The sequence below is a fragment of the Podarcis bocagei genome (assembly GCF_964188305.1).
Source record: "Podarcis bocagei genome assembly, chromosome: 15".
NCBI lineage: Eukaryota > Metazoa > Chordata > Lepidosauria > Squamata > Lacertidae > Podarcis > Podarcis bocagei.
This window is the reverse complement of record NC_138141.1, coordinates 16,451,991-16,477,849: the sequence shown is the minus strand read 5'-3', so window position 1 is coordinate 16,477,849 and position 25,859 is coordinate 16,451,991. Positions and strand designations below refer to the sequence as shown.

Here is a 25,859-nt window from a genome sequence, read left to right as displayed (position 1 = left end):
CCAGAGCATAGGCAACAGAAGTGAAGACCTTGAGCTTCTTCAGATCCTGGAGCAAAATGCCAGGAACAATGTTTGTCAGACATCTCTTACCTCTAAAGAGAATTTGTGTTCCATGAAAGGAAGGAAGCATTTGATTTGCACAGAACTCTTGATCACAATGAGAAGGTAGATTTTGTTCAGTTGGCTCCCAAGAAGGTGCATCATGCAGACCCATCAAGCCCTACATGAAGACTTCTTGGCATGGACGATAGCTGAATCTGTCCAAAGATCTGTTGCAAAGGAAGTGTTTGCTGGCGTGTGTCTGTGTTATTTCTAAGAGGTAAAGCATTCTTGGTGTCTCTGCAAAAATGGATAAGTATATCCAACTAGTCCTTTCCTCTTGAGGTGGGGAGGGTCATTCCCCCCACATTTGAGAGCCTGGCCAGGGAGATGAACTGCTTCAGTGCTTGGAAGCATGTGTTGGTCTCTACACAATGATCCAGAGTTTACTGCTGTAGCAGCAGCAACAGAGAAATGACACTTCTCCTGCAGACAAGGTTGGACCAGCAAATTTTGGCATGGTCTCAGGGGCTGTTGCTTTGGGGAGCTGACTATCCTGGAAGGATAGTTGATTGCTGAATGGCGCCAGCCCAGCTATGTATCAGGGTGAAACTGACCTGCTTTGGGCAGCAACAATAAATTGGGGTGAGGGAGATTGGAGGAAAGAATGTATTCTGGAATTGGTGTCTGAATACCGTAGAAAGACTGGGGCAGAGCAAGACTGCTATTTGGGTTCCACTTCAGGCAGCAAAATGTCTTGTGGACCTACAAGGTAGCAAGGTTGAAGTAGAAAAAACACCCCAGGGAGGGGCAAGGGAAAAATTGTGCTTTCTTAATCTTCACCTAGGGACGCGGGTGGCACTGTGGGTTAAACCACATAGCCTAGGACTTGCCGATCAGAAGGTCGGCGGTTCGAATCCCCGCGACAGAGTGAGCTCCCGTTGTTTGGTCCCTGTTCCTGCCAACCTAGCAGTTCCAAAGCACATCAAAGTGCAAGTAGATAAATAGGTACTGCTCCAGCGGGAAGGTAAACGACGTTTCCATGTGCTGCTCTGGTTCGCCAGAAGCGGCTTAGTCATGCTGGCCACATGACCTGGAAGCTGTACGCTGGCTCGCTTGGCCAATAAAGCGAGATGAGCGCCGCAACCCCAGAGTCGGTCACGACTGGACCTAATGGTCAGGGGTCCCTTTACCTTTAATCTTCACCTATGGCCTATTTCATACTGTGGGTGCCCTCCATCGGCCAAGTACTGGCAAGCCTTTGAGAACCCTCCTGAGAGAGGGAGGTTAGGCTCCTGCCCATCTATTTAGTTTCTCTGTAGGACCTCCCATTCTTTGGTTGGACTTCTTCTGGGCTTTGGATGGCGACCTGACTGCTCCAGAGTTTTCATTTCCCTGTGATTTCCTGACCATAAAGGGATAATTTAATGAGTATCTGGCTTTCCAGCTAGCTAATTCAAAAGAACTCCCCCCCCCCCCAATATCCCAGTTAAGCCATGGCTTCTGATGCCAGGGTCTAGGGGAGGTAGGGGTCTTGCTACTGTTGGCAAAGCTCTTGGCTAAATTTAGAACTAAGCGAGAAGGCGCGTTTGTGACTGGGCACCCTTTCTGCCTTGTTAGATGGATTTCCTGGCGTGAAATAATGAGCAGACGTGCACCCCAGTGCTTGCACAAAACCCCCGGGTAGGAAGTTAACCCTGGCATGGAGTGGAGATTTACATAGCAAGCAGCAAAAATCATTAGCCATGCTGCTAGTGTCCTGCTTAATTAAGACATACATCCCTTCATGTGCAAGGGGGGTGGGAGGGAGGGTGGGGAACACAACCTATATTTATTGTAGGTAGGGAGGCATCTGTCACTGAGAGGGAGGAGGAAAGGGGCTTGTTAGCGCCAGAGCAGCTTTGTCCTGGATTTCAGCAAGCTCATATTGCAGTCCATTTCCCCCAAGCATGCAGAGTGGATTTAAAGAAGACAATTTTTTATTTTAAAGCTATTTTAGACTCTTGATATCTTCATTCTTGAGGACGGAACAATCCTGGAATGCTTCTAATAATTCCCCTTCCTGTGCCCCAACATTTCACAGCAACAAGGAATCCTGCTTATTTTCTGTAGGAGAATATGTTCCAGGGCTGTTGTGAAGTAGATTATTTTTAAATCTGCAGATGGTTTTCACATATTCTGTCCTCAGCTCTTGCTGCAGCTTTCCACCTCAGTAAACTGCTTTATAATTTAGCCAGGGGCTCTGGAGCAACTGTGCTGTCATATTGGGTTGTTCTTTCTAATTTCCTTTGCGTGTTCTTCCTTTCCTTTCCTTTCCTTTCCTTTCCTTTTTCCTTTCCTTTCCTTTCCTTTCCTTTCCTTTCCTTTCCTTTCCTTTCCTTTCCTTTCCTTTCCTTCACTCTTTCTCTTTCTCTAATAATGAGCTGCCATAGTTAAAATCTGTGCCAAGCTGCCACTTAGGTTGCTCACTTTGTAATTCTCCTGCTTGCTGGACTTAAGAGCCTAAAATCAGCCTTGCACGACACACGTTGACAATCTCTGATGGAGCTGCAGCTTTTGGCTCCTCCCAGGCTTCCTGAAAATATTATGATGAGGACAATGGCAACACTACAGACTGTTGGGGACATTAACTGTCAGCTCTGGGGTGCACTCTCTCTCTCTCTCTCTGTGTAGAGGACTCATCATGTGTCCTTTGTCTTTTCACAAACTTGGCCGGTCTGAGTTGAGTTTATTGATTTGCCTTACTAACAATACTTAAATGCCACCGAAAAACAAAATCTCTAGGTGGCTCACCAGTTTTGCAACAGCAGGAACAGCAGTTGTTCCTGGGTTTCTTGTCTGAACCCCACAACACCAAAGGCTGCATTCCAATGCCCTGCCCGCACATACATCCCCCCTCCAAGTGTTGCATGCTTCCTCCCTTGGGCGCTGCTTGCGCCCTCAATACCTGGCTGTGAAGGGGTGTGTGTCTCCTGCCAGCCACACCTTACCTCAGTGGTAGGGACTGGAGCTGCCAACTTTTTGGCAGGCAACAGCACCGTGTGTTTCTGCGCGCACTTGGCTTTTCTGGAAAGGAGTTCCTTAACCGTTTTTCATTCATTTTTAATTCTCTTCCTTTCCAGTGACTGACTTTCACTTTTTTGACGGGGAGAGAGGGAGAAGATTTGCTTTTGGTGGTGCGTTTGCAAGAAGGGCTGCTGCCTAAGCGGGAAGTCAGGCAGGGCTAGTTTGAACATTTTCCCGGCCTTGCTTAAGTGAGCGATCGAAGAGCCCGAAGCGACCGCCGAGGGAGACCCCCTGCCCAGCAGTTCCTTGAGCAGAGACCGCTTCGGGGAGGGAATAGCCTGGAGGTTCGGCCTGTGGCTTGACTGCCTCTTGGTGGAGGTCCCGGGGACCCTCCTTGGAGCAGATTCCGCTGCAAATCGGCTCTCTTAATGGCCGAAGGGGATGGGTCGCCCAGTGCAACTGGGTCCTCGAAACGGGTCGGCCTGCCGTCTCTAGGATCAGCCTGCGCCCAGTGTGAACAGAGTAGGGCCTTCAGCCTGACGCCCTGGCTCCATAGTGCGAAGGGTGGGGAGGTCGCCGCGTCTTGCTGCGTCGCTCTGCCCCCTTCCTGTCCCAGCGAGTGCCGGAGAGGCCAGCCGTGCATCGCGGTCCCGGCAGCCCGTGGCTGGACTGGGATCGCCATGCCCCCATGCCCCCTGCTGCCCCGGGCGTCCGTGGCGCACCGAGGAGCCCGGAGCTCAGGCGCGTCGAAGTAGGAGAAGGAGCGCGGTCGGAGGAGCGCTGGCCCGTTCTCCTCCCCCGTCGCGGCCGCTGCTGACCGAGCTGACCGGCGTCCCGGAGACCCCGAGAGCTGCTCGCCGGCTCAGCAGCAGCAGCAGCAGCAGCCGCCGCCGCCGGCGCGGGAGGTGCCTTCTTCCTTCGGTAGCTGGCGCCCTGTTTTCTGCTTTGAGATGCAAATTTCTGCACAAGCCCGATCAGATTTTCGCTTCATTAGCATGAAATCTGACTCGTTCCACATTTCAGCTTAAAAAGGGGTGAGTGGGGAGGAGCGCCGCGGGGGGAGCGTTTGCTGAAAACAGCAGGCTCAGCCGTGGTGAGGGGAGAAGGGGGGTTACCCCAGTGCCTCCGTGTACTACACCCCCCTATGTATAGCTGAACAACGAGCTGAGGGGTGGGGGCGGTCTCTTAACCAAGGACTTTTGAGGATGGGAGGCAGACAGGCATTTAGTTGCGCTGCTATCCTGGTGGACGGACGGTTCACCCCCTTTCCTCCTTAGTGAAAAACACACCCCATATATAAAGTGGGCAAGCTTCCCCCCCCCCCGCTCCCGACGGCTTCGTTTAGGGCTTTCCTCTGTGTTTCTGCGTGGACTTTTGGCAGCGGCCAGCCGCGGAGGGGCAGCTCTAGTGAGGAAAACCCCAGCCTGAAATTTGTATCCTCCCAGGCAATTGAAATAGGTGGCTTTAGGAAAGAAAGAAAGAAAGAAAGAAAGAAAGAAAGAAAGAAAGAAAGAAAGAAAGAAAGAAAGAAAGACAAATTTGCAGGTGACTTGAGGTATTTTGACTTGTGCAAGAATAGTGGAGGACAATGGATTCAGATTTTGAGCCACCTCTCTGATCTTTGCACTAAGACTTATCCCTCTCACATAGCAGGGAGGCATCTCAACACCCCCTTCCTCATCAAGGCAGTGCCCCCCCATAAGACACTGACTGTCCTTTTCTTCTGCGCGGCTCCTTTGGCTTCTCTTGGAAACATAAGAAGACCCTTGAAGCTGCTTCTGATCCTGAAGGTCAGACGCGGCTATCAGGATGAATAGACATTTGTGCAAAGATGCAAACCATTAGAATTTTGGACTTCCATTGAAAAGAATCTGTTGGGTTTTGTAGGAGAAATGCTTAAGTCTCTCCCCCAACCCCCAGCATCTCCTCTGCTCCCAAGGTGCAGGCCTGAGGCTCAGGACCTGGGCTCCATAAGCAGAATGCATATTTATGCACCCATAAGTAGGTGCATAATTATGGCAAGCAGCTGACAGGAAACTCTTGTCACCATTGGCCTAAGCTGCTTAGCAATGCAGGAGGGCAAAGGGCATCTCCTTTCATAAGGGCATCTGGGTGAAGCTGTGATACAACAGTGTCAACGGGGAGGATGTGCATGACCAAGAGCAGCTCAAATTTGTGGAACCCGCCCTTGACGTTGACTCCCCATTGGTTTTCCTCTAGCCTCCCTTAGCAAACAGGCATCCCAGAGTCTTTTCATGTCCATCAATTGTATTTAGGATTTGGGGGCTCCATAGGGCTTTACTTAGTTCATCTCAGTTCAGACCTGACCATGGTCATCCATTCCTTAGCTACAGCCACACTTGATTATCATAGTAGGTGGGTCTGAAAACTTCAGCTGGGATATTAACTGGAGTGCTCTCCATTTGGTGCATAACACTCCAGTTTCTATTGTTGTCTGCTGTTTCTGGACCCAACATCTGAGGCCCTACTCTGTCCCCTACCCTCCAGCAGCACAAAGGGCGTGCTATGCCTTACTGGCTCCCTCACGTTTTATAATTTGGTGAGTAGTGCAGTCTTTCTTGCTCCAGTAGGTGTTTGGCTCTGCATAAGCTGGAATTATGTCTTCTTGTTCTGCATTTTAATTGTTATTTTAAACTCTCATTTTTTGGGGTCTGTTTTAGTTTTGTTGTAAGCCACCTTGAATGGTTCTTCACCAAAAAGCAATGGGGTTCAAAGAGCTTATAAAAGAGAAATAATACTTGAATGCATAAATAACTCACCATCAGTGTATACTTTCCAGACAGGTCTCTGTCCCCAAGGGTCTTACAATCTGGATGTTGCAGCTGAAAACAAATGAGAAGACAGAGAGAGAGTAGAAAGATTCTGGGGCTCTTTGACACAACCTCATTCAATCCATGGCCACACTATGGATTCCCCCCCCCCCCCCGTAGCAGGGAACCTCCATCCATGCTCAAGGCACAATTACCCCACTTTACAAAGACATTGGCAATCCCCCCCATCCGCCTGCCTCACCCCCTCTCATCATCCCCTCTCACTCTCTGACACATAATGAGTTTGATAAGAAATTGTCTCACTAACAAGATTAGCCACGGGAATCTCGAGTCCCCTCCTCTTCATTTCGTAACATTCCTCATCCTGTTCTGTAATTTTCTGCTGGTATTTGGCGCCTCTGGACCACCTCTGGGAGCTTAAGTTCTCCTTGTGTTTTGACAGTGTGCAGGCTAGGACTTGGCTGCAGGTGCTGAGTGAGAGCGGGGAGCCAGTGTGCATCGCTGTTCTGCATGCCCACCTGGGTCCTTGCTGCTGTGAGCCTCATCCCCTCTGAGGAGCTGGACTACCTGCGTATGTGCCTGCTTCCCTGGAGTTCCTGGGAGTTGGCAGCCATTAGCTGCTCCCTCTCTCCCTCCCTCTCTCTGGCTTTTCAAAGCAAGAGGCAGCCTTTATTCTGACACAGGTGTCACCTCAGGCAGGCAAAGCAGCAGAAACATTCAACAATCTGCTTGCTAAATAACATTAACTCAAAGAGGGAGGGAGGGTCTGGTGGAAACCTGCAGAATTTCCTTTGTTTCTCATCTCCCTTGCCTGGGAACTCTGTCTGCTGTGGACTCCTGCCTGTATTTGGGGTTTCTTCCTGTATAAGGTAAAGGGACCCCTGACCATTAGGTCCAGTCGTGGCCGACTCTGGGGTTGTGGCACTCATCTCGCTTTATTGGCCGAGGGAGCTGGCGTACAGCTTCCGGGTCATGTGGCCAGCATGACTAAGCTGCTTCTGGCGAAACCAGAGTAGCGCACGGAAACACCGTTTACCTTCCCGCCGGAGCGGTACCTATTTATCTACTTGCACTGGTGTGCTTTCGAACTGCTAGGTTGGCAGGAGCTGGGACCGAGCAATGGGAGCTCACCCCGTCGCGGGGATTCGAACCTCCGACCTTCTGATCGGCAAGTCCTAGGCTCTGTGGTTTAACCCACAGTGCCACCCGCGTTCCTTCTTCCTGTATAGGGCCTGCCTTATTGGTTTCCACAGCCAGTTCTGCGGCATTTTGGAAGATCTCTAGGCTCAGCTTGGCCCGGATGGCGGGCTTCGGACACTCACATGCCTCTTCCTCTTGGCGAGATTTTGTTTTATTTGTTCATGTTATTTCCTTGGTTGAATTAAAAGTCCTAGGTGTTTTGAGACTCCAGATGTGTTGGAGGTGTCCACTCTTGCATCCTGTTGGCTTCTCAGTCGTTTTTTGGGTGGGCTCAGTGGCAGGGATGGCACTGAGGGCACCCACAGGCCTGTCAGGATTGCGAAGGGGGAAGGTGCAGGAGAGGAGCAGGGAGCAGCAGCAAAGCACTTCAGAGCCCCAGAGTGTGTGCTTGAGGACCCTGTAGCACCCTTGAGACTAACCCGTGTCATTCTAATGGAAGATTTTGTGGGCAAGAGTCCATTTCATCATCAAATGCATGGCGTGTCATCCTAAGTTGGCAGGAGGTGTCTGTATACACACACATATGATTGCAGAGGAAAACAGGAAGTAAACAATGCAGTTGGGTGCCGTGGATGCAGAAAGCGCAGCCTGTGACGATTCAGTCTAAATTTAAATGCATGCAAAATAAACAGTGTCCATTTGCAACAGCAGTATTTGGAAATAATACAGCCATCTTCATGTTCTAGGGAACATCAGCCTCCCACCCCCTTCCCTTCACCATCAGGGGCTGACTGCCAGTTTTGTCTGCGGAGCGCCTCCCCCTCTCCCCTCCCCCCTCCTCCCCAGGGATCCCAAGCAGCACCCAAGAGGCAGCAGCGCCTTCATGGTTTGCTGTCCCTGCACATGCTTGGTTGTGGGGTGGGGGTGGGAGGGACCAGGCTTTATTTCAATTCCCTCTGATTATTACATCCTGTGTTCAGCCCTTTCCTCCTCCTCCTTTCCCCTTTTTTCTTCATGCCCGTTTTCATCTCCCTCTCTCAGAAAATCCATTTAAATGCAATTCCATTCTTCAAACCTCTCCTTCATGCATGTCTAATGAATGTCAGGGAAATGCTATTACAATGCAGCCGAGTAGGATCCAATCTTGCAGAGTGTCTACAAGTCATTTGGAGAAAACCCTGGGAGCGCTCCCAGTTTTATTACGGCGTAATTAGAAATAAAATCTCATTGCAATAGTTGAATGAGAGATGGGTGTTAATCCTTTAACGGGGGAAGATAGAGCTGTACTTAGAGAAGAGATTAAGGGCAGGAGGAAAGAGAGCCGGCCAGGCGAGGAGGCACCACCACGGAGAAGGGAAAGCCCAGGGGTGGGGGTGGCGCTGTGGCGGCAGTGGAGGAGGGGAATACATCTTTTCCTTCTGAATTGTGGCTCCGTGTTTCACCTCACCTCGCTGGGGGTGGGGAGCTGATGCTGCGCTTCGGCTGGATGGAGGAAGCGACGCTTGCTTTGCCCCTCCACACAGCCATCTTACGGGGCAGACCCTTTCTCCTCAGGTGGATCGCTCCTTTGCGGTTTCATTTTATGTGCATTTAAAAATAATTGCCTCTTGGAGACAAAACTGAGGATGTGAAGCGCAGAACCAAAATGATGCGTGCTATTTACTTTCATGTATTTATTTATTATTTTAAAAAACATAATCATGCTTACTGCTGTTCCTATTTTTCTTGGGGGTGGGGTTATTGCTTTATTGCTTCACTTGATGGCTTTTTTAAAAAAAATGTACGTAAGTGGACGGGAGACATTCTGTTTTATGGAGCAAATAAATCAAATAAATAAATACTAGGTTTTAAAAAGATTCCTGCAGCTGGATCAGACCAAAGGTTTGCCTAATCCCGCATCTTGTTTCCTTGCACTGGGCAGCCAGTGAAGGCAATAGGCCTTTCCTGCTTAGTGACTTTTGGAGCCTGGAGGCAAAATAGAGCAGAGGTTCTTAACCTTTTTTGGGTCTCAGACCCCTTTGAGAATATGACGAAAGACCCCTTCCCCAACACAAGGCACATAAACACACACAAGGCTTTGCATACAATTTTGCATGGGGGGGCGGGGGAATTGTGCCTAGATTATGGACCCTGCCCTGAAGCCCATCCATGACCCACAGGTTAAGAACCCTGGTATAGAGCCATCATGAGTAGTTGCCATCAAGAGCCCTACCACAGATTTGTCAAATCCTCTTCTAAAGCCATCTGAGTTGGGTGGTTAGCATTGGGGGCCCTTGTAACCTTCTGCTCTCCCTTCGTTCTCTCTTCCTCCCTCCACCCCCCAATCAGTTTATCTCAACAAGACCTGGAGGCTCTATAAACAGTGCCGTGTTTATCCTCGGTGACGGGATATGCAGAAGCTCCTCTGGCGGCTAATTCATAAACGGCGGCGGCTTTGTATCGATCCCCCCCACCCCGCAAGCCATTGAAGCCGTGCTGCGTGTAAGGAAACCTGGCCCTGGAGGATGAGGGGGAACTTACCTCATTAGTCTTACGAACTATAAAACATGCTTCCTCTGGCTGCCACGGAGGCTGCGACTCGGATGCCATTGTTTTTATAAATCTATATCGGAGAGCGCAGTAACTGGCAACCCTCATCGATCCTCGTTTCCCCTCCTCTGTATTAGAAGTGGTTGTTGTATCCAGGAAGGGCTCAGCCCTTTCGGGGTTTGCAATTCCTCCTCTCTTTGAAGGGGTGGCTGTGTGCTGCACCTCTCTGGCTCCAGCACAAGTCTGCACTGGATCTGGGGTCACAACCTAGGGTGGTTGTCCAGCGTGGGAGGCTGAAGGCCGGTCGGTGGTGGAGCACGTTTTATTTTAGTTACTTGTTTGAGAAATCGCGCTCCTGCTCTTCTCCTGTAAGAGCATGCTAGCTGGATCACAGATATAATTAAAAACAAAACCACAGGTCTCCAACCGCAATCAGATTATAGGATACATAAGGCAAAGATGCTGAGAGTAATGATGATAAACGCTACTGGTTTTCTAAAAGCAGCTGCTTTATGCTGAGTCAGACTATTGCCCCATCTAGCTCAGTATTGTCTGCACTGACTGGCAGTGGCTCTCCAGGCAGGGGACATTCCCAGCAGTAGCTTGAGATGTCACTGGGGCTTGAACCTGGAACTTACTGCATGCCAAACTGATGCTCAGAGAGAGAGAGAGAGAGATCTCCACCATACTACCTGCCTACATGGGTGTAGCCAGAATTTATTTTTTTTGGGGGGGGCAGGGGATTTTATGTTGGCGGGGGGGGGGGAGAACCGAGTTATCTGCAACCAGTTGGTCAGTTACTTAAGTATTTTTATTGGGGGGGAGCAGCTGCCCCCCCTGCACCCCACCAGCTACATCCATGCCTGCCTAACCTCTGAAGGAAGGCATCCAGAAAATGACAGGCAGGTTTCTATGGGGGAAAGTGGTCCTTTCCATTACATCTGAGGCCCTGCAGGTCATGAGGTAGAAGCACCAGAGGGGCAGGGAGATCCACACAGCAGGGAAACTGATTCCTACACCCATTTTACAAATGGGGAAACTGAGGCACAGTGTACATCCGTTGGAAAGGAATAACAGCAGGTGAACTAGCTCCTTGTCAGATTTATTTATTATTTATGATTTTATTCAACAAAATGCATGTATTTCTTACTAGAACAAAATAATATGATTGCATTTTATCTCTTGAGGGTAGCTCAGAGTCAGTCAGCCAGCCAGCCAGCCTTTAATGCAGTCTTCTAGGGGCGGTAGGCTAAGGTGGGGTTATGAGACAACCTTGTTTCCCCAGATTCAAGGGTGACTGATCAGCAAAAGGTTTTCATTTTCTCTCTCTCCTCCCCCCCATCCCTTTTGGTAGAGGGAGTTTGGGCTGATGTTCCTTTTGTAGCAGTGATACTCGGCTGCCAATCCTTTCGGTTCCTTCTCCCATCACTCTAGAGCAGGTCTCTGCTTGATTCCTGTTGAGCGTGGAGCATTGAGCTAGCTGGTGCTGCCAAAGATCTCTCTTGGGTCTTCTCCCTTGAGCTGCTTTTGCTTGCAAAACCCTTCGTGCCTAGAAGAGAGACCTGATGCTGCTGAAAAAGCACCATCAATTAAATGTGCACAAAAATGGGAAAAGGGGGGGGGGAGAAGCAGCAATTTGCAAAGCAGCAGTTGCTCATTGCCATAGCAACTACATCCCTCACCTCCACCCTTTCCTTAAAATTCCAGGGCAGCCAAGCTCCCGTGCCCATTGGTTGATAAGAGGTTCTGGGCCGGCTTCTCTCCTGTGTGTGCTGCTGGATGTCCCTCCCAACCACAATATTTGCCTTCCCTTTGCAATAAAAAGACAGAAGGAGGCATGCAGACCCACTCTGCCCCTCTCCTCTTTTGGTTTCCTGCTACTCCCTCCTGGCATGATTTGCACCTCTGGCTTAAACTCTTGAGGCTGCCTAAGTATTTGGGGAGTTCCAAATGTGTTGCTTGCAGGCTAGACCAAGATGCAGCAGGGCATGTGTGAGTGAGAGGAGATCTCCCTTCCTGGTCTCATTTCTCTCCACACTCTTCTCTACAGGCTGTTTCCAGCACTTCCTTTCCTCCTTGTATGCCAGAGCTGGGTCCTGTACCAGTTTTGTGTTTGGGACCAGTCTCAATCTCTGAGTGACAGATGGGCTCAAAGCAGATGAGGACCACTGGGGTGGCTGCATCTCTTGCCTGCACATGATTACGCGAGAGCCCTGCCTTCTGGCAGTGCTGGGGACTAGATAGTATCTGGCCGGGTCAGCCATGGAGCTGCTGCTGCCGCCTGCAAGCCACAGATGAGCCTGTCTTTGTTTGCCTCCTTTAGGCTCCCTCAGGGTCTATTTGTTTTCACAGGCTCCTCAGTAATTTGAGCAAATTATTAACGCAGCAGGATGGATTTCCTTTTAATTGTAATGTGGTTGTTTCAGCGGAGGGCTGGGGTAGTGTGCAGGAGATGTCAGCAAACTTTAGGTTGCTGCTTCCTCTGTTCAGGCTCGTTCTTTGTGCATGATCTGGGGCTCCAAGACCAGAAGTGGCTCTCCTGAATGGTCTCCAGTTGCCATTCATAGAAGGAGGGTGGAAACCAAACTGACTCTGAGGCTGCTGTCATAAGAGGAGAGGGTGGGTGGATGGATGGTGAAGCAAGCCCTACAGCCGGTATCTCACCAATGGCAAAACAGTCCATTGGATGGGAGAGAAGGAGCGAGGGGTGTATATGTGAATTTGTGTGTGCGCGCACACAAAGTAGTTCTTGCTGTCCTCTTTGTGTATATATCAAGGGAGGATCCTGCCACCATAAATTTGTTAATCATTTATTGGTATAGAAGTGGTTGGTAAAAAATTCCAGCCTGGCAAGGATGTGCTGTTGCAATATAAGCAGACCTCCAGCCAGCAAGAAAGGAAAATGTGGGTGCCTCCTCCTGGCAGCTGCCTGCCCTCCAAGCAAGAGCTCTGCTTCCTTGCCTTCAGACCACCCTGTGGAAGTTCCAGACCTGCCTAGCTTAGCAGTACTGTGCTGTCTCCCTGTTTTTCTTCCCTACCCGTAGCCAGGCGGGGGGGGGGGGGTGTTGGTTTCTCAGCACATGAGCAAGAACACTAATGTATTTTCATTCATTTTCTCTATTTATCTCTTTCAGAAAATAGGTTTTTCATTACTTTCTATGGTGGGTTGTACATATCAGACGTCCAGAAGGAAGATGCCTTGTCCACCTATAGGTGTATCACGAAGCACAAGTACAGTGGCGAGACGCGGCAGAGCAATGGAGCCCGACTGTCCGTCTCAGGTATGTTTTGCTGGGCTGTTTCCCAGGTCACTTAAGCTGGATCTGAACCTCTGTGTCCCTCCCAAGAGAAGAGGGGCATGTGTGATTGTGGCATGTTGGATGGCTTAGGAGTGCTCTTGGGATTTGATGGGCCTTGCCTTGTTTGTTGAAACAGCTGGTTGTCTGTGGTTGGGCTTTCCACAAGGATGCACTGTAAGGCTCACAGCTTCTCCTGTGAAGGCTGCTCCGCTTCTTAATTCCCTTACTCAGGTAAAGATGAGAGCCCATGATATAATAAAGAGGAGGCATTGGATTTGTGGAATGTGTAGCACAGCACTGGCTTCCCCAGTGTCTACTCTGGACTACCAATGCCCTCATGGCTCTCAGAACCACTCTGGGGTGAACATGAGCAGCAGTAAGCAAGTCTGATTGTAGGACAGCCCCTGACCAAACTCTGGTGCTTCCTGACCATTCCACTGTGTTGGGCATAGAACTCCTTCCCCCTGCCCAACTAGGCAAGAATTGCTTCTGGAAGCCTTAATCTAATCTTGAGTTTCCTTAGTCTAAAATAAAATCCAGGGATGTAAATTCAGGCACCTAAAAGAAAATGCCACAACCATGGGCATAGACAGGATTTTTTTTGGGGGGGGCAGGCTTTTGTTAGGGGGGCAGAACCTCATATTTGTATTGATTTAGGGGGAGTAGCTGCCCCTCTGCCCCGCGCCCCCCCCCCGCTATACCCATGGCCATAACAACATGCCTGGGTAAAATTCTCTTAGTGTTCCTTAGATTCTGAAAAACCCCCTAAAGGGCTCTCCTTCAGCTGAGCAGACAGGCAGGCCTTTGCCCAAATGAAGGCTAGAGGAAGCCTGGGAGAAAAGAAGCCTTGAGTGTTTTTTGTGTATATGTGGTTGCATTTTCCTAGGGTTGTGGAAGAGCTTGGCATTTGGCATCCAGGCCCTTGGATGGGTCTCCTACCTTGCCCCAGGCAAGGAGCAGTGCCCTCCCCAGAGCTTGACCTCTTCCTAAGCAGCTCCTCCCCTGTGTGTGGCCCTTAGTTACCTTCTTCTCCTCCCTTCTCCATACCTGGAGCAACTTGAGAGGTTTCTTACTGCCCACCCCAAACCCCACCAAGCTGTATTTCATGTGTGAGTTTTGATCATTCATCTTCCACTCTCGATGGTAGCCTGATGAGTAGCTTGTGGATTACAGAATGTATTGAGAAAGTTGTGAATGTCACACCAGTTGGGATGCTCTTGAGGAACTCTTAATAAGTTGTGTGTCCATTTGTCACCAGCTCCTACTGAAGGTGGCCTTTTAGGTAAGAGAGGGTGCAGACATCCTGTCCCTCTTATTTGGAACAATTTCCCAGTATTGGGCTTCCTTCCCCTTTGTTCTCCCAGTGAGAAAACTCAAAAGATCATGTTTGGAGTTCTGTCTGGAGCACCACAGTTCAGAAAGGATACGAACTTGCAAATGGATGCAAATCCATTGAGGAGAGAGGAAAAGACGATTAAGGGGAGGGGAGACTAAGTACTTAAAAGGATTTGAGATTTCCAAGCTTGTATAATGTGCTCCATTCACAGAATTTCAGGGCTTGAGTGCTTGATGGTGAAAGTTCTCCCCCCACCTTTTCCCTTTTTTCCCTTTTTTGCTCTCAGACCCTGCAGAATCCATCCCAACCATCCTAGATGGCTTCCAGTCCCGGGAAGCAAAGGCAGGTCAGCTGGTGGAACTTCCATGCATAGCCTCTGGCTACCCTAACCCAGCCATCCGATGGATCAAGGGTGGTCGGCCACTGCCTGCTGACAGTCGATGGACCAAACGTGTCACTGGGCTGACGATCAGTGACCTGCGAGTAGAGGACAGTGGGACGTACATCTGTGAAGTCACAAATACCTTTGGGTCTGCTGAGGTCACCGGGACCCTCACAGTGATAGGTAGGTGGAGGAAGAGCCGGATCTGCAGGCTTCCCATTGAGGCATCAGGTTGTTGGCCCCTGTGAGAACAGAGCGCTGGATGAGATGTGCCCTCCTCTGGTTTGATCTACCTTAAAAGATATTCTTATGTACTCCTGTCTGAACAATGACACACCTTATATTTCATAAGATGGGAAGCATGTGGGAGCTGTGTTCATGTAGTTCAGTTTCACTCTACTCCAGGGTACAAGGTCAGTGGTGTGGTGCCTCCTTCTCTTGCAGGCATTGCCAAGCTGGCAGGAGGCAGCCCTAGCCTAGGAAAGAAGGTTGCAGGCATCATCCATGGGATCTCAGTGCACGGAAGCTCCTTGCATGGATAAGAGTGACACAGCCCAGGACTGGGTTCTGGAGCCCAGTGCCTCGTTCCTTCCTACTCAAAGCCTGGGTGGTGGGAAGTTGTTCCCAGCAAACATTTGCTGCCACCCTCAGATTTCCCACTTTACTTATCTTGGGGGTGAGGGAAGGACTGGTCCTGCTTTGTGCTGGGCTGCTTTTCTTTGTGCTTCCCCTTTCTCCCTCCCGCCGTACGCTTCTCTGGGCTGTGCTAGCCAGCGTTTTGCCCAGAAGAAGGGTTCTTTTCACTCTCTCTCTTTTTGCAAGAGAGGTTGCCATGTTCTTGAGCCCTCAACAGTTGCAAATGGAGTGGAGACAGGCAATCCTCTGAAGACCCACTCCCTCCCCTAGATTGGCTCCATGCCTGAGGAGATGAAGGGTCAGAGTTGAGGTGCAGCATGGTGATGTGCCGTGCAAAGAAGTGGTGTTTGCTCCAAGCAGGTCTGTCACACCTTGTATGTCAGCCCTGGTGTAACAGCTCCTTCGTTCTCTAAGTTGACAACTCCTTCATAGCCTGGGAGGGAAACTGATACACCGAGAAGAAACTGCTGGCAGGAGGCGGGGCAGGGGGAGCACTGTGTGCACCTGCCTTATTACTCAGTGACATTTCTCTGCAGATGGGTGTGTGTGAGAGAGGAGCCTCTGTTTCTCAAGGGCACCCTCAACTTGCCATCTCCTTGCCTGCACTCCCCAATGGAAGGCCTTGGTTGCTCGGGGGCGAAAAATGAAGGCCACTCTGCCTTTCCATTGCTCAGGCAAATGGATGACAGGAAGAAGAGACTGTGGCTGGATGTGGGTCAGAGACAGGCATTGGGATTTCATGGGGGCATTGCAATGAATCTCTCTCTGTCTTATGGGCTCTGAGCAGCATCTGCTCCCCTCCCCCTGGCCCTGCACCAAGGCAGCCCAGCGCCTTGCACCGCACCCAGTGATCCCTAGCACCTAGTACCAATAAACGGCTGGTACTTGCCTTGAGGACTGCTGTCTTTTCAATCCTACCCTGTGTTGGTGTCTCTGTGAGCCTTTCATTGTGGTAAATGTTGGAGGGGTGGTGCTGTGGGCCATTAGTGGGTTGGCCGCTTACTCTGCATGGTGTCGGCTAGCTGCTCTGAGCATGGACCCTGCTTTTCCCGCAGACCCTCTGCACGTCACCCTCACACCAAAGAAGCTGAAGACCGGCATCGGGAGCACCGTCATCCTCTCGTGCACGCTCTTGGGCTCACCAGAATATACTCTCCGCTGGTATCGCAACACAGAGCTGGTGGCACCAGATGACTTCATCTCCATCCGGGGAATCAACAATGAAACGCTGCTCATCACAGCTGCCCAGAAGAGCCATTCAGGAGCCTATCAATGCTTTGCCAGCAGGAAGGCTCAAACTGCTCAGGACTTTGCCATCATTGTGCTGGAGGGTGAGTTTGGCTCCTTGGTGGTTTCAGTATCCTTGACATACTGGGGTGTGTGTGTGTGTGTGAGAGAGAGAATGAAAGCGGGCAAGCGGGCAAGGAGATTCTCTCCTGGCAGGTTGGCTGCCTGATTCCATGTTTTGCTGTGGATGAACATAGCAAAGTAGCTCCTAGGTAGGAAGTAGGAAGTGTTCTCGAAGCTACCAGCATGAGTTTGACCAAACTGCGGAAAGCAGTGGAAGACAGGAGTGCCTGGCGTGCTCTGGTCCATGGGGTCACGAAGAGTCGGACACGACTAAACGACTAAACAACAACAAGGAAGTTAAACTCCAACATATTCAAGTTAGCTTTCTTAGAAGTATTTAAGTCTCTTTCCTCCTCAGATTTCTATTTAGATATATTGATTTAACCATGCTAATTTTATGTCTCCTACTGAAATTCTCTAAGGGTTTATAAGTATTTGGGGGGCATCATAGGGGTGTGCAACAAATACAGAAGGTGTGTAGAGAGTGGGCAGAGAGGAAGTTTTCTGCAGCTGCCACAACTAGGTCCAGCCAGTGAAGTGGAATGTCCAGAGATTTTGGGAAGAATCAAAAGGGAGGACTTATTCACACAGCAGGAGCATATAGCTAAACTTTGGCATTCATTGTCATGAGATGTGGTGGGGGCCACAGGCTTAGATGATTATAAAGGGGCTGTTAGGCATAGAAGAAACTTGGAGGTCTGTCACTTGCTACTACAGTCATACCTTGGGATAAATACGCTTCAGGTTGAGCGCTTTCAGGTTGCGCTCCGCAGCGACCCGGAAGTAATGGAGCACGTTACTTCCGGGTTTCGCCGCTCGCGCATGCACAGTCAAAATGACATCACGCGCATGCGCGGAAACAGTGAAATGCGACCCGGGCACGTGCAGACACGCTGTCACATCTTACGTTCTGTTCGGGATGCGAACGGGGCTGTGGAACGGATCCCGTTCACATCCCGAGGTACCACTGTAGTCCTCAAGTTGATAGGCACCCTCTTTCAGAGGTTGTGTTTGATGGTGGTTGACCTGGAGCAACAGTTAGAGAGGTCTATTGCATTCAAACTCTGCTTGCAAGCTTCCTGATGGCCACTGGACTAGGTGGTCCCCCTTAGGTCCAATCCATCAGTACAGCTGCTTGTATGTTCTTATAGCTATGGAGTGCAAGAAGAAGGCAGCCATTCTGCAAGCAGGGCCTGTGCATTTCTGCAGTTGGCAGGTGATGTATAGGACATCGCTCCAGGAACTCCATAGCACGCTTAGGAACATAGGAAGATGTCCCATCTAACTCAGTATTGTCTACACTGCACTGACTTGTCAGTGTTTCTCCAGGGTTCCAGGCATGGGTCCCCCCCAGCCCTACCTCGAGATGCTGCCAGGGCTTAAATGTGGGCCCTTCCGCATGCAAAGCAGTAGCTCTAGCACTGAACTGCAATGCTTCCCCACTTCTCTTACTTGAGGCTCAAATTTAGGGAGAGGAAGAGAGGAAGAATACCCTGAGAAGGTATATCCACTGCAAAATGTGGTGGCTGGAGCTCCCCCACAGGCCTTGGACAAGGTTGCGGGAGTTGACCTACTCAACTTGGCTAGAAGGTTCAGAATTCTCCAGCTTTTCTGTCGCTGAAGATATGTGGGTGGGAGGGGAAATGGGTGCTCAGACTTGCCCTCACCCCTTCATCTAAACTCCCTCCCCCTGTTGTGGGCCTCTCTTAGATGGGACCCCCCGGATCATCTCATCCTTCAGTGAAAAGGTGGTGAACCCAGGCGAACAGTTCTCCTTGATGTGCGCTGCCAAGGGGGCCCCTCCGCCCACGGTCACTTGGGCACTGGATGACGAGCCCATTCAGAGGGACAGCAGCCACCGCACCAACCAGTACACCATGTCAGATGGCACCACCGTCAGCCACATGAACGTGACAAGCCCGCAGATCAAGGATGGAGGGGTGTACCGTTGTGCCGCGCGGAACTCGGTGGGCAGCGCCGAATACCAAGCGCGAATAAACGTAAGAGGTGCCTGTCTACTTTTAAATATCAGAATAGGTTCTTCTTGCATTGGGTTTTGGTTCTGGTTTGGTAGAATGTCCCCTTTGTTCTTTCTGGCTCCCCACCCCCACCCCCACCCCCTTTTATTTTCTCTGCAGTGTTGTTTGGCAACAAGACAATCCAGCAGTTTACAGAGTAAAGTGTTGCTAGAGGACGGTGGAACTCCTGGCCACCAGGACAGTTTTGCAGGGATCCCAGCATATATATTGGTGATTTTATATTTTGACATGTTACAAGTTATGGAAGCTCCAGGAAGGCAAAGGGATTTAGAGAGATGGCAGGGAAAGCCCTAGATAGCTTAGGACAGGCTTCCTCAACCTTGGCCCTCCAGATGTTTTGAGACTACAGTTGCCATCATCCCTGACCACTGGTCCTACTAGCTAGGGATCATGGGAGTTGTAGGCCAAAAACATCTGGAGTACTGAGGTTGAGGAAGCCTGGCTTAGGACCAGACTACACAAAATGTTTCTGCCTCTGGCAAACACTTACCCAAACCTTAACAGCCTCTTTGGAGGCCCTGATCCTGACCAGATGAAATGGAGCAGGTGACCAAGGAAAAGGCCTTTTTCACTTCTGATATGGATTAGCCTCCCCAGAGAGGCTTGCCTGGCACCTTCTCCATGGTCTTTTTAGTGTCAAGTGAAGACCTTTTTATTCATCAAGTATGTTTTAAATCCAAGCTTTAAGTTGCTTTCTGCTACCTCTGTTGTAAGGAAGCTTTTTTGCTGACTTTTATTATTGATTTTAATTATTATTCAAAGTTTATTTAATATTACTTTGAAGGCAGCTAGAGAATATTTATTGATTGGCAGCTATATTAATTAAACAAAGTATCCTAAAAACATATTTAAAGGGCTCTGTAAGCACAGTGGCAGATTTCTTGGTCATTAAAGAACTCAACAGACACTGGTAATAAAAAAAAGAACTAATCAAAACCCAACTTTTCCTAACCAAGGCATTGCCTTGAGGGCATATCCTGGCATCCTCCACTGTGAGTTTTCCATATTCTACATAGAACTCAAGGTCACTTTGGGCAGATACGGTGGGTGGAAAGGGCAGATTATACCCTTTCCAGCAACAAGTAAGTTTCTATATGCTGGGAAAATAGGAGATCACTGTAAGAGAACATGTCCATATCATGCTGTGCATCCTGTTCTGTGGGCACTTGAGTCTCACAAGGGAAGCTGGCAGCAACTGATGAAGTCAAGTAATAATATGCCAGGAGAAACCAAGTCAATAAAGTCTAGTCACGATAGGGAGTCCAGGCATGGGATACAAGGGCAGATCAAGGCAGGAAAAGTCCACTTAGAAGCTTTCCTGTGCAGAGGGCAGAGGAAAACAAGACCTCTATTAGCTTCAGTTGAACCCTGCTGGTTGAAGGTCTCTCCTACTGAAATAGCGGTAGGAAGGTATCCCACCAGGGAACCAAACCCTTGTGTTTGCTGAGAAGACGTGTAGTGTGGGTAGCTCCACCTGCCGAAAGTTGTTCCCCTATGAAGAAAGTTTGCAGCTTTCAGGACTTATTAGTTTAGAGAAAAGGTGAGTGAGAAGTAACATGATAGAAACTTATGCAATTATGCATGCCATGGACAAAGTGGATAAAGTTTGTACCCCTCTCTCTTAATGCTAGTACTCGTGATTCATCAAGAGAATCTGAATGTTGGAAGATTCAGTTCCTAGTTAAACTATAGAACTTGCTTCCTCAACAGGCTGTGATGGCCACCAATTTGGATGGCTTTGAAAGAGGATTAGACAAATTCATGGAAGAAAGCTCTATCTCCACGATCTGCCTCCACAGTCAAATACAATATGCTTCTAAATACCAGTTGCCAGACACTGCAGGAAGCGAGAGTTCTCTTGGGCTCAGGTTCTGCTTGCAGGTTTCCTACAGGCATCTGGCTGACCACTTTGAGGACAGGATGCTGGACCAGATGGGCCCTTGGCCTGATCCAGCGGCAGGCTCTTCTTATGCCCTTATGCAGTCTTGACTTCTGTAAGCCTGGAGGTATTGCTGTGGACTCATCCTCTGAGTCTGAGGATGGTGAAAGGGCCGAGTCCTTTGGCTGAAGGGGCCCTCAAGACGGAACTGAACGTTGCAAGGTATTAGGGTTGGGACTGTGGCACTGTGTGGGTCTTTTTGCCCCATGGATAGCAGGGCCCTCAGAAGATGTGTACAGGTTTAATGGAAAGCCATTTTATGATGGTCTCCACTCAGCCACCCAGGCTCCACCTTCTGCCAATTACTGAGCAACCTTGCCTCCAGTTCTGTCTTCTACGTGCAAAAGCCTTTTGCCTTTGGAATTCACCTAGCTTGCTCCTTTCCTCTCCCTCCTCCCTCTCTTTAGGCCCCCCCAGCATCCGCGCAATGAAGAACATTACAGCCGTGGCAGGAAGGGACACTTTCATCAACTGCAGGGTGATTGGCTACCCATATTATTCCATCAAATGGTACAAGGACTCACTGCTCCTGCCTGACAACCATCGGCAAGTGGTCTTTGAAAATGGCACTCTCAAGCTTATGGATGTCCAGAAGGGGATGGATGAAGGGGAGTACCTATGCAGTGTCCTCATTCAGCCACAGCTTTCAATCAGCCAGAGTGTCCATGTCACTGTGAAAGGTGAGTGGCTGGAGGCAGGAGCCACAGCAGGGCTGGTGGATCTCCAGCCCCCTCCCAGTGCTGTCCACATCCCTCTAGTCCAAGCAATGGCTCAGCCAGCTCCTGGAGAGTTGGACATGCTGCGGCTATGGTTGTGCCTTCTCTGATGGTAGGCAGTCACAGCTGAAAGGATGGGATTCAAAACTAGGATCAGGTGTTGCTGTGCAGTTGCCTGGTCTAAGGGGAGCCTGAAGACAGCAGGACCTTGGCCAAGCCAAGTAGGATCTCAGGCTCAGATGTTGGCTGTGGGATGTTGGTCTTTTGAACCAGCTACCAAACCCTTCTCTGGCACTGGAGGGCTTTGAGAGGGAACTGCCTCCTCTCAGATGTAAGCAAGTGAAGACAGAGGCTTCTTCCAGGCTTTGCTGTTGGGTGTGTTCCAGGAGCTCAGCTGAATTGGAAACCGCAAACTATACAGCCCTGTTGAAAGGGCCTCACTCTTTAAGAGGGTTGGACTAGCACCTGGGAGAGCCAGATTCGGTCCCCCCGCAGCTGTGAAGCTTCCTGGGTGACTGTGATGGACCAGCCCATGTGTCTCAGGCCAGCGTAGTGATGGAAGAGATCCATGTTTGCCACACTGAGCTCCTTGGAAGGAGGGGTCAAAATCTGATAATAGATAAATAGCAATGCCCAGGGCAATTTGATTGGGCAACCTGGGCACACTTGGCTACACTGTTGATTCTGTTGCCCTCCTTTGCAACCCAGCCTGCTGAAGAGTCATCCCATCAGTCTCTACTCCAGTAGTCTTTGTGTTTGGCATGCCAGAGGCGTCTGTGTTGACCCATCCTCCCTGTGTGCAGTGTGACCTTGTGGTTCACTTCCTGCCACCAATATCTCCTCTGAGCTGCCCCAGGTTGGTGGAATGGGGATGGGAATGCAAGGATCATCTTTGTCTCCCAGGGAAGAGGGACCCCCCCCCCCCTCTCTGATAAAGGCAAGTGAGCTGGGCAGAGAGAACCATGTGGGGTTTGTGTTCCTGCCCTGCCCACACATTAGTTCGGTTACTGGCCTAGGTGTCCCCCCCCCCCAGGCTGTCGCCAGCCCTGGAGTATCCATTTCCCCTGACAAGCAGCGGAGCAGAATGTACAGTGTAAACATACCAGATTAAAACATCTAACCTTTGCTCAGAGCACCTTTGTTGGTGGTTTTCAGTGTGTAGCTCTTAAAAAAATAATCCTCTCTGTCTTCCAAGCACGCAGAACATCTTAAAAGCTTCTCCAGCCCATCAATTATTCAGCCCCATTCAGGGAGCCATCAGCCCTAATGAATTGCAGTAGTGGAGAATCCCGTCCTTTCCATCCCAGTGACTTGCTGAGATTGAGCTCCATCTCAGGCGCTGCCCTCTTTAAAGGTTCGCAAACAGGGTAGCTTGAGCAAGGTGGTCTGCTCTGTGTGGATGTTGCCTCCCTTTCCCACGTGCTGCTGCCCTGCTCAGGGTGCAAAGTATCCTGGAGACAGGCAGGAGGCTGCATGGGCTGGGGAGGTCACTGGTTGTTGTGAGAACTTGCTGCTGCTGCAGCAGCATGGTTTATCTCTTACAAGCCCTCTCTTGCTTAGGATGGTGCTTCCGCTGGACCCAGAGATGGCTCTGACAGCTCCTTCAGCTTGTCTGGATGTGTGTGTGTGTCTTGATGCCAGCAGACCTCGATGCCTGTGCTTACACACTGGAAAACCAGCCAAGATGTTCTTGGGTTTTCTTATTAAAAAATAAATAAAATCCCCCCAGCGCTCCCCCTCTAGTTTTCCTCCAAGGAGCTTAGATTAGCTTACAAATGATTCTTCAGAGCCCGCCTCCCTTCACTACAGCAACTGAAGCCTCTTTTTTCAGGGTGAGCTTTGTTGTCAGCAGGGTGGCACTCGGCAGTTTTGTTCTCAGAATCTTTGGGGTTTCTTCCCTGGTTGCAGAAGGCAGTTAAGGCGTTGTCTTTTTTCTCTCTTTTTTTTAATAAAAAAATTAATATTTATTAATTTTAAAGAGTTACAAAAAGAAAAAATTTAAAAAACAGCATATTAAAAAGATACAAAACATCACATCGCAATAATAAAAAAGAAAAAAGAGAAAGAAGAAAAAAACAAAAAAACAAAAAAGAAATACAAAGAATCTTCCCATAACTTATCTTTCATTTGCTTAATTCCTTGACCTCCTCACACCTCCCTTTTTTGTATTCTAGTTCAGTTAACTATTTCAGCAAGTCCTTTCCATCTTTTCCAATTTTTGTCCTCTATTTTATCTTAATATAATGTAAATTTACTTTCCCTCCTTCACCATTTAGCAATCTATTTTTTCTTAATCCTTTATAGCATTTCTGCTAAAACCACATTATTTCATTCCAACATCCTTCTAACATTCCTTAATTTTACAATGTTTCTGTAAATAAGCTTTAAATTTCTTCCAATCTTCTTCCACCAACTCTTCTCCCTGGTCTCGGATTCTGCCAGTCATTTCTGCCAGTTCCATGTAGTCCATCACCTTCATCTGCCATTCTTCCCGGGTGGGTAGATCTTGTGTCTTCCGAGGCGTTGTCTTTTCTCGGACACTTGCTCCTGCCCTTCTTTCCCCATTGTAGGAACCTTTTCGGGCTGAAGTGAGGATGGTGCTGAGCAGAGGCTTTGCTTGGAAGCCCAGGAGCCCCTTGCTCTGTGCGAACTGCTGCAAGGGTGCAAGGCTGTTCTGCAGGGAAGAGGGTTTTGTGGGAGGGGCAAAAGGACAAAGCACCCGGCTGCCTTCCTCTCTCCCAGATGGGAGAGCAGTGGAGGAAGTCCCTGCCTTTGGAACTAGCAGAGGCAAGGGAGCGACCAGTATTCATTACTGGAGTAGCACAGGGATGAAAGAACCTCAGTTGGCAGGGGAGGCAGGACTGGTGAGAACGCCCACGCCCAAAGCTGGGAGGCTAACACAGCAGACATCTCTGTTTGTTTGGGCCCCTTAAAGATCAAGGGTGATTTACTGGCTGGCAGGGCTGAGTTGTAAATGTGGCATCTGCTGCCGACGCTGCACTCAGGTCAGTAGCTGATCCTCAGCTCCTTCAATTCGCTTGCTTTGCTGCTTGTTCAGGATGTCCCCCCCCCCATTGCACTTAAGAGCAGCGAGAACTGTCCTTTGCTACTTTAGGAGATGGCTCACCTCACCCCCCCTTTTGCCACCCCAGTCAGTGGCATGGGGATTCTGCCTATTTTTCTGAGGTAGGGCTTCAAATCTTTCTTGGTCCAATGACCATGAGGGCAGTGTCCCCAGCTTACTTTGAAGCTTTGGGCAGAACCACCAGTGGTCTCTGCTTGTTAGGAGTTGCCTTCCTACTTTGCTTGAGTGCCTGCCATCAGTGTTTCTTTGAGGGAATCTAGTGCATCTAGTATTCCTAGGTGGCTCCTGGGGCTCCCAACTGAGAGCCATTCTGGTTACTGGAGGAACCAGTTCCAAGTCCTTTTGCAATGGCATTAGTGGGAGTATTAAGGCTGCTGCAGAAGAGAATGAATTCTTTTCCTGATGGGGTGTGAGGAAAGCCGACTGTTGCTTCGCAGATCTGATCTCTTTGCATGCCTGCTGCTCACCTGGCAAGAGTGTTCAAAGTGCTCCACATTCTTTTATCTTGTTGAACCCCTTTCAAGTGGGTGAGTACTGCAGGCTGAAAGAGAAAAAAGAGTTTGAGAGGAGTGATGAAGAGTTAGTGGAGTGCAAGAAACTAAGAGGACACTCTGTGAACCAGGAGACACCTTCACCCAGCCGTCCAAATATCTGTCCTGAGCTCACTGGGATGGTGGCCAAAAAAAGGCACTACTCACCACTACAGCCTTGTCACACTCCTCACCCCCCACTTTTTAAAAAAAAAAAACACAGAAAGGAAATACGGCCAGTTGACTTATAAATTCATCCTTTCTTCACATGGGGAGCTGAGGGTAAGGAATTCCTCAGGGCTTTGCAGAGTCTCCTGGGCCTAAGTTCTGTTCTCCTTGGAGGCTGAGCTGGATGAAATCTCCTTTTTCTTGGCTTCCCAGTCGTTTGGGAACAGGTGTGATCAATGCGCTCCTCTCATTGGCAGTCCCGCCTCTCATCCAGCCCTTCGAATTCCCTCCGGCCTCCATCGGCCAGCTCCTGTACATCCCATGCGTGGTCTCCTCGGGTGACATGCCCATCCGCATCACGTGGAGGAAAGACGGGCAGGTGATCCTTTCCGGCTCCGGCGTCACCATCGAGAGCAAGGAGTTCATGAGCTCCCTGCAGATCTCCAGCGTCTCCCTCAAGCACAACGGCAACTACACTTGCATTGCCACCAACGATGCTGCCACCGTCAGCCGTGAGCGGCAGCTCATTGTTCGAGGTGAGTAGCTGGCCCCTGGGCTTTGATGTGCTGAGGTTCAGGAACCACTGGCAGAATTGCCCAGTGCGGGGTGATCGTCACTCTTTGGCTGTGCTCCCCATCTGATCTCAAAAGAGAGTGGAGAAAATGTCCTGTGGAAAGCTGTGAGGGCCATATAAAATGCCACTTGGGGTGGGAAAACTGGCTTCGTGAACTGAGTGGAAGGTGGTGGTTTAAGTCCCCTAGTGAAGGAAAGAAAAGTCCAGTTCTGTAGTGCAGGAGAGGAGCAAAGGTGCATCACGAGGCTTCTCTGCCCACAAAGGCAGACAGAACTATCAGGCAGCTGGAGCACCTGCCC

The 25,859-nt window shown here is 49.8% G+C and overlaps 1 protein-coding gene across 2 annotated transcripts in view; it reads left to right on the top strand.

The window, feature by feature from the left end:
- Positions 1 to 25,859, top strand: part of DSCAML1 (DS cell adhesion molecule like 1) — a 171,971-nt gene that overhangs the window by 100,418 nt on the left and 45,694 nt on the right. The window contains exons 4-9 of one of the 2 annotated variants that reach the window (XM_081171578.1): positions 12,641 to 12,787; positions 14,428 to 14,706; positions 16,215 to 16,490; positions 18,220 to 18,516; positions 20,895 to 21,167; positions 25,244 to 25,522. In XM_081171578.1, the coding sequence (XP_081027704.1) occupies positions 12,641 to 12,787; positions 14,428 to 14,706; positions 16,215 to 16,490; positions 18,220 to 18,516; positions 20,895 to 21,167; positions 25,244 to 25,522 (1,551 nt within the window). Of the gene's footprint in view, positions 1 to 12,640; positions 12,788 to 14,427; positions 14,707 to 16,214; positions 16,491 to 18,219; positions 18,517 to 20,894; positions 21,168 to 25,243; positions 25,523 to 25,859 lie in introns of those variants that run through there. The other variant, XM_081171579.1, reaches the window with a different exon arrangement.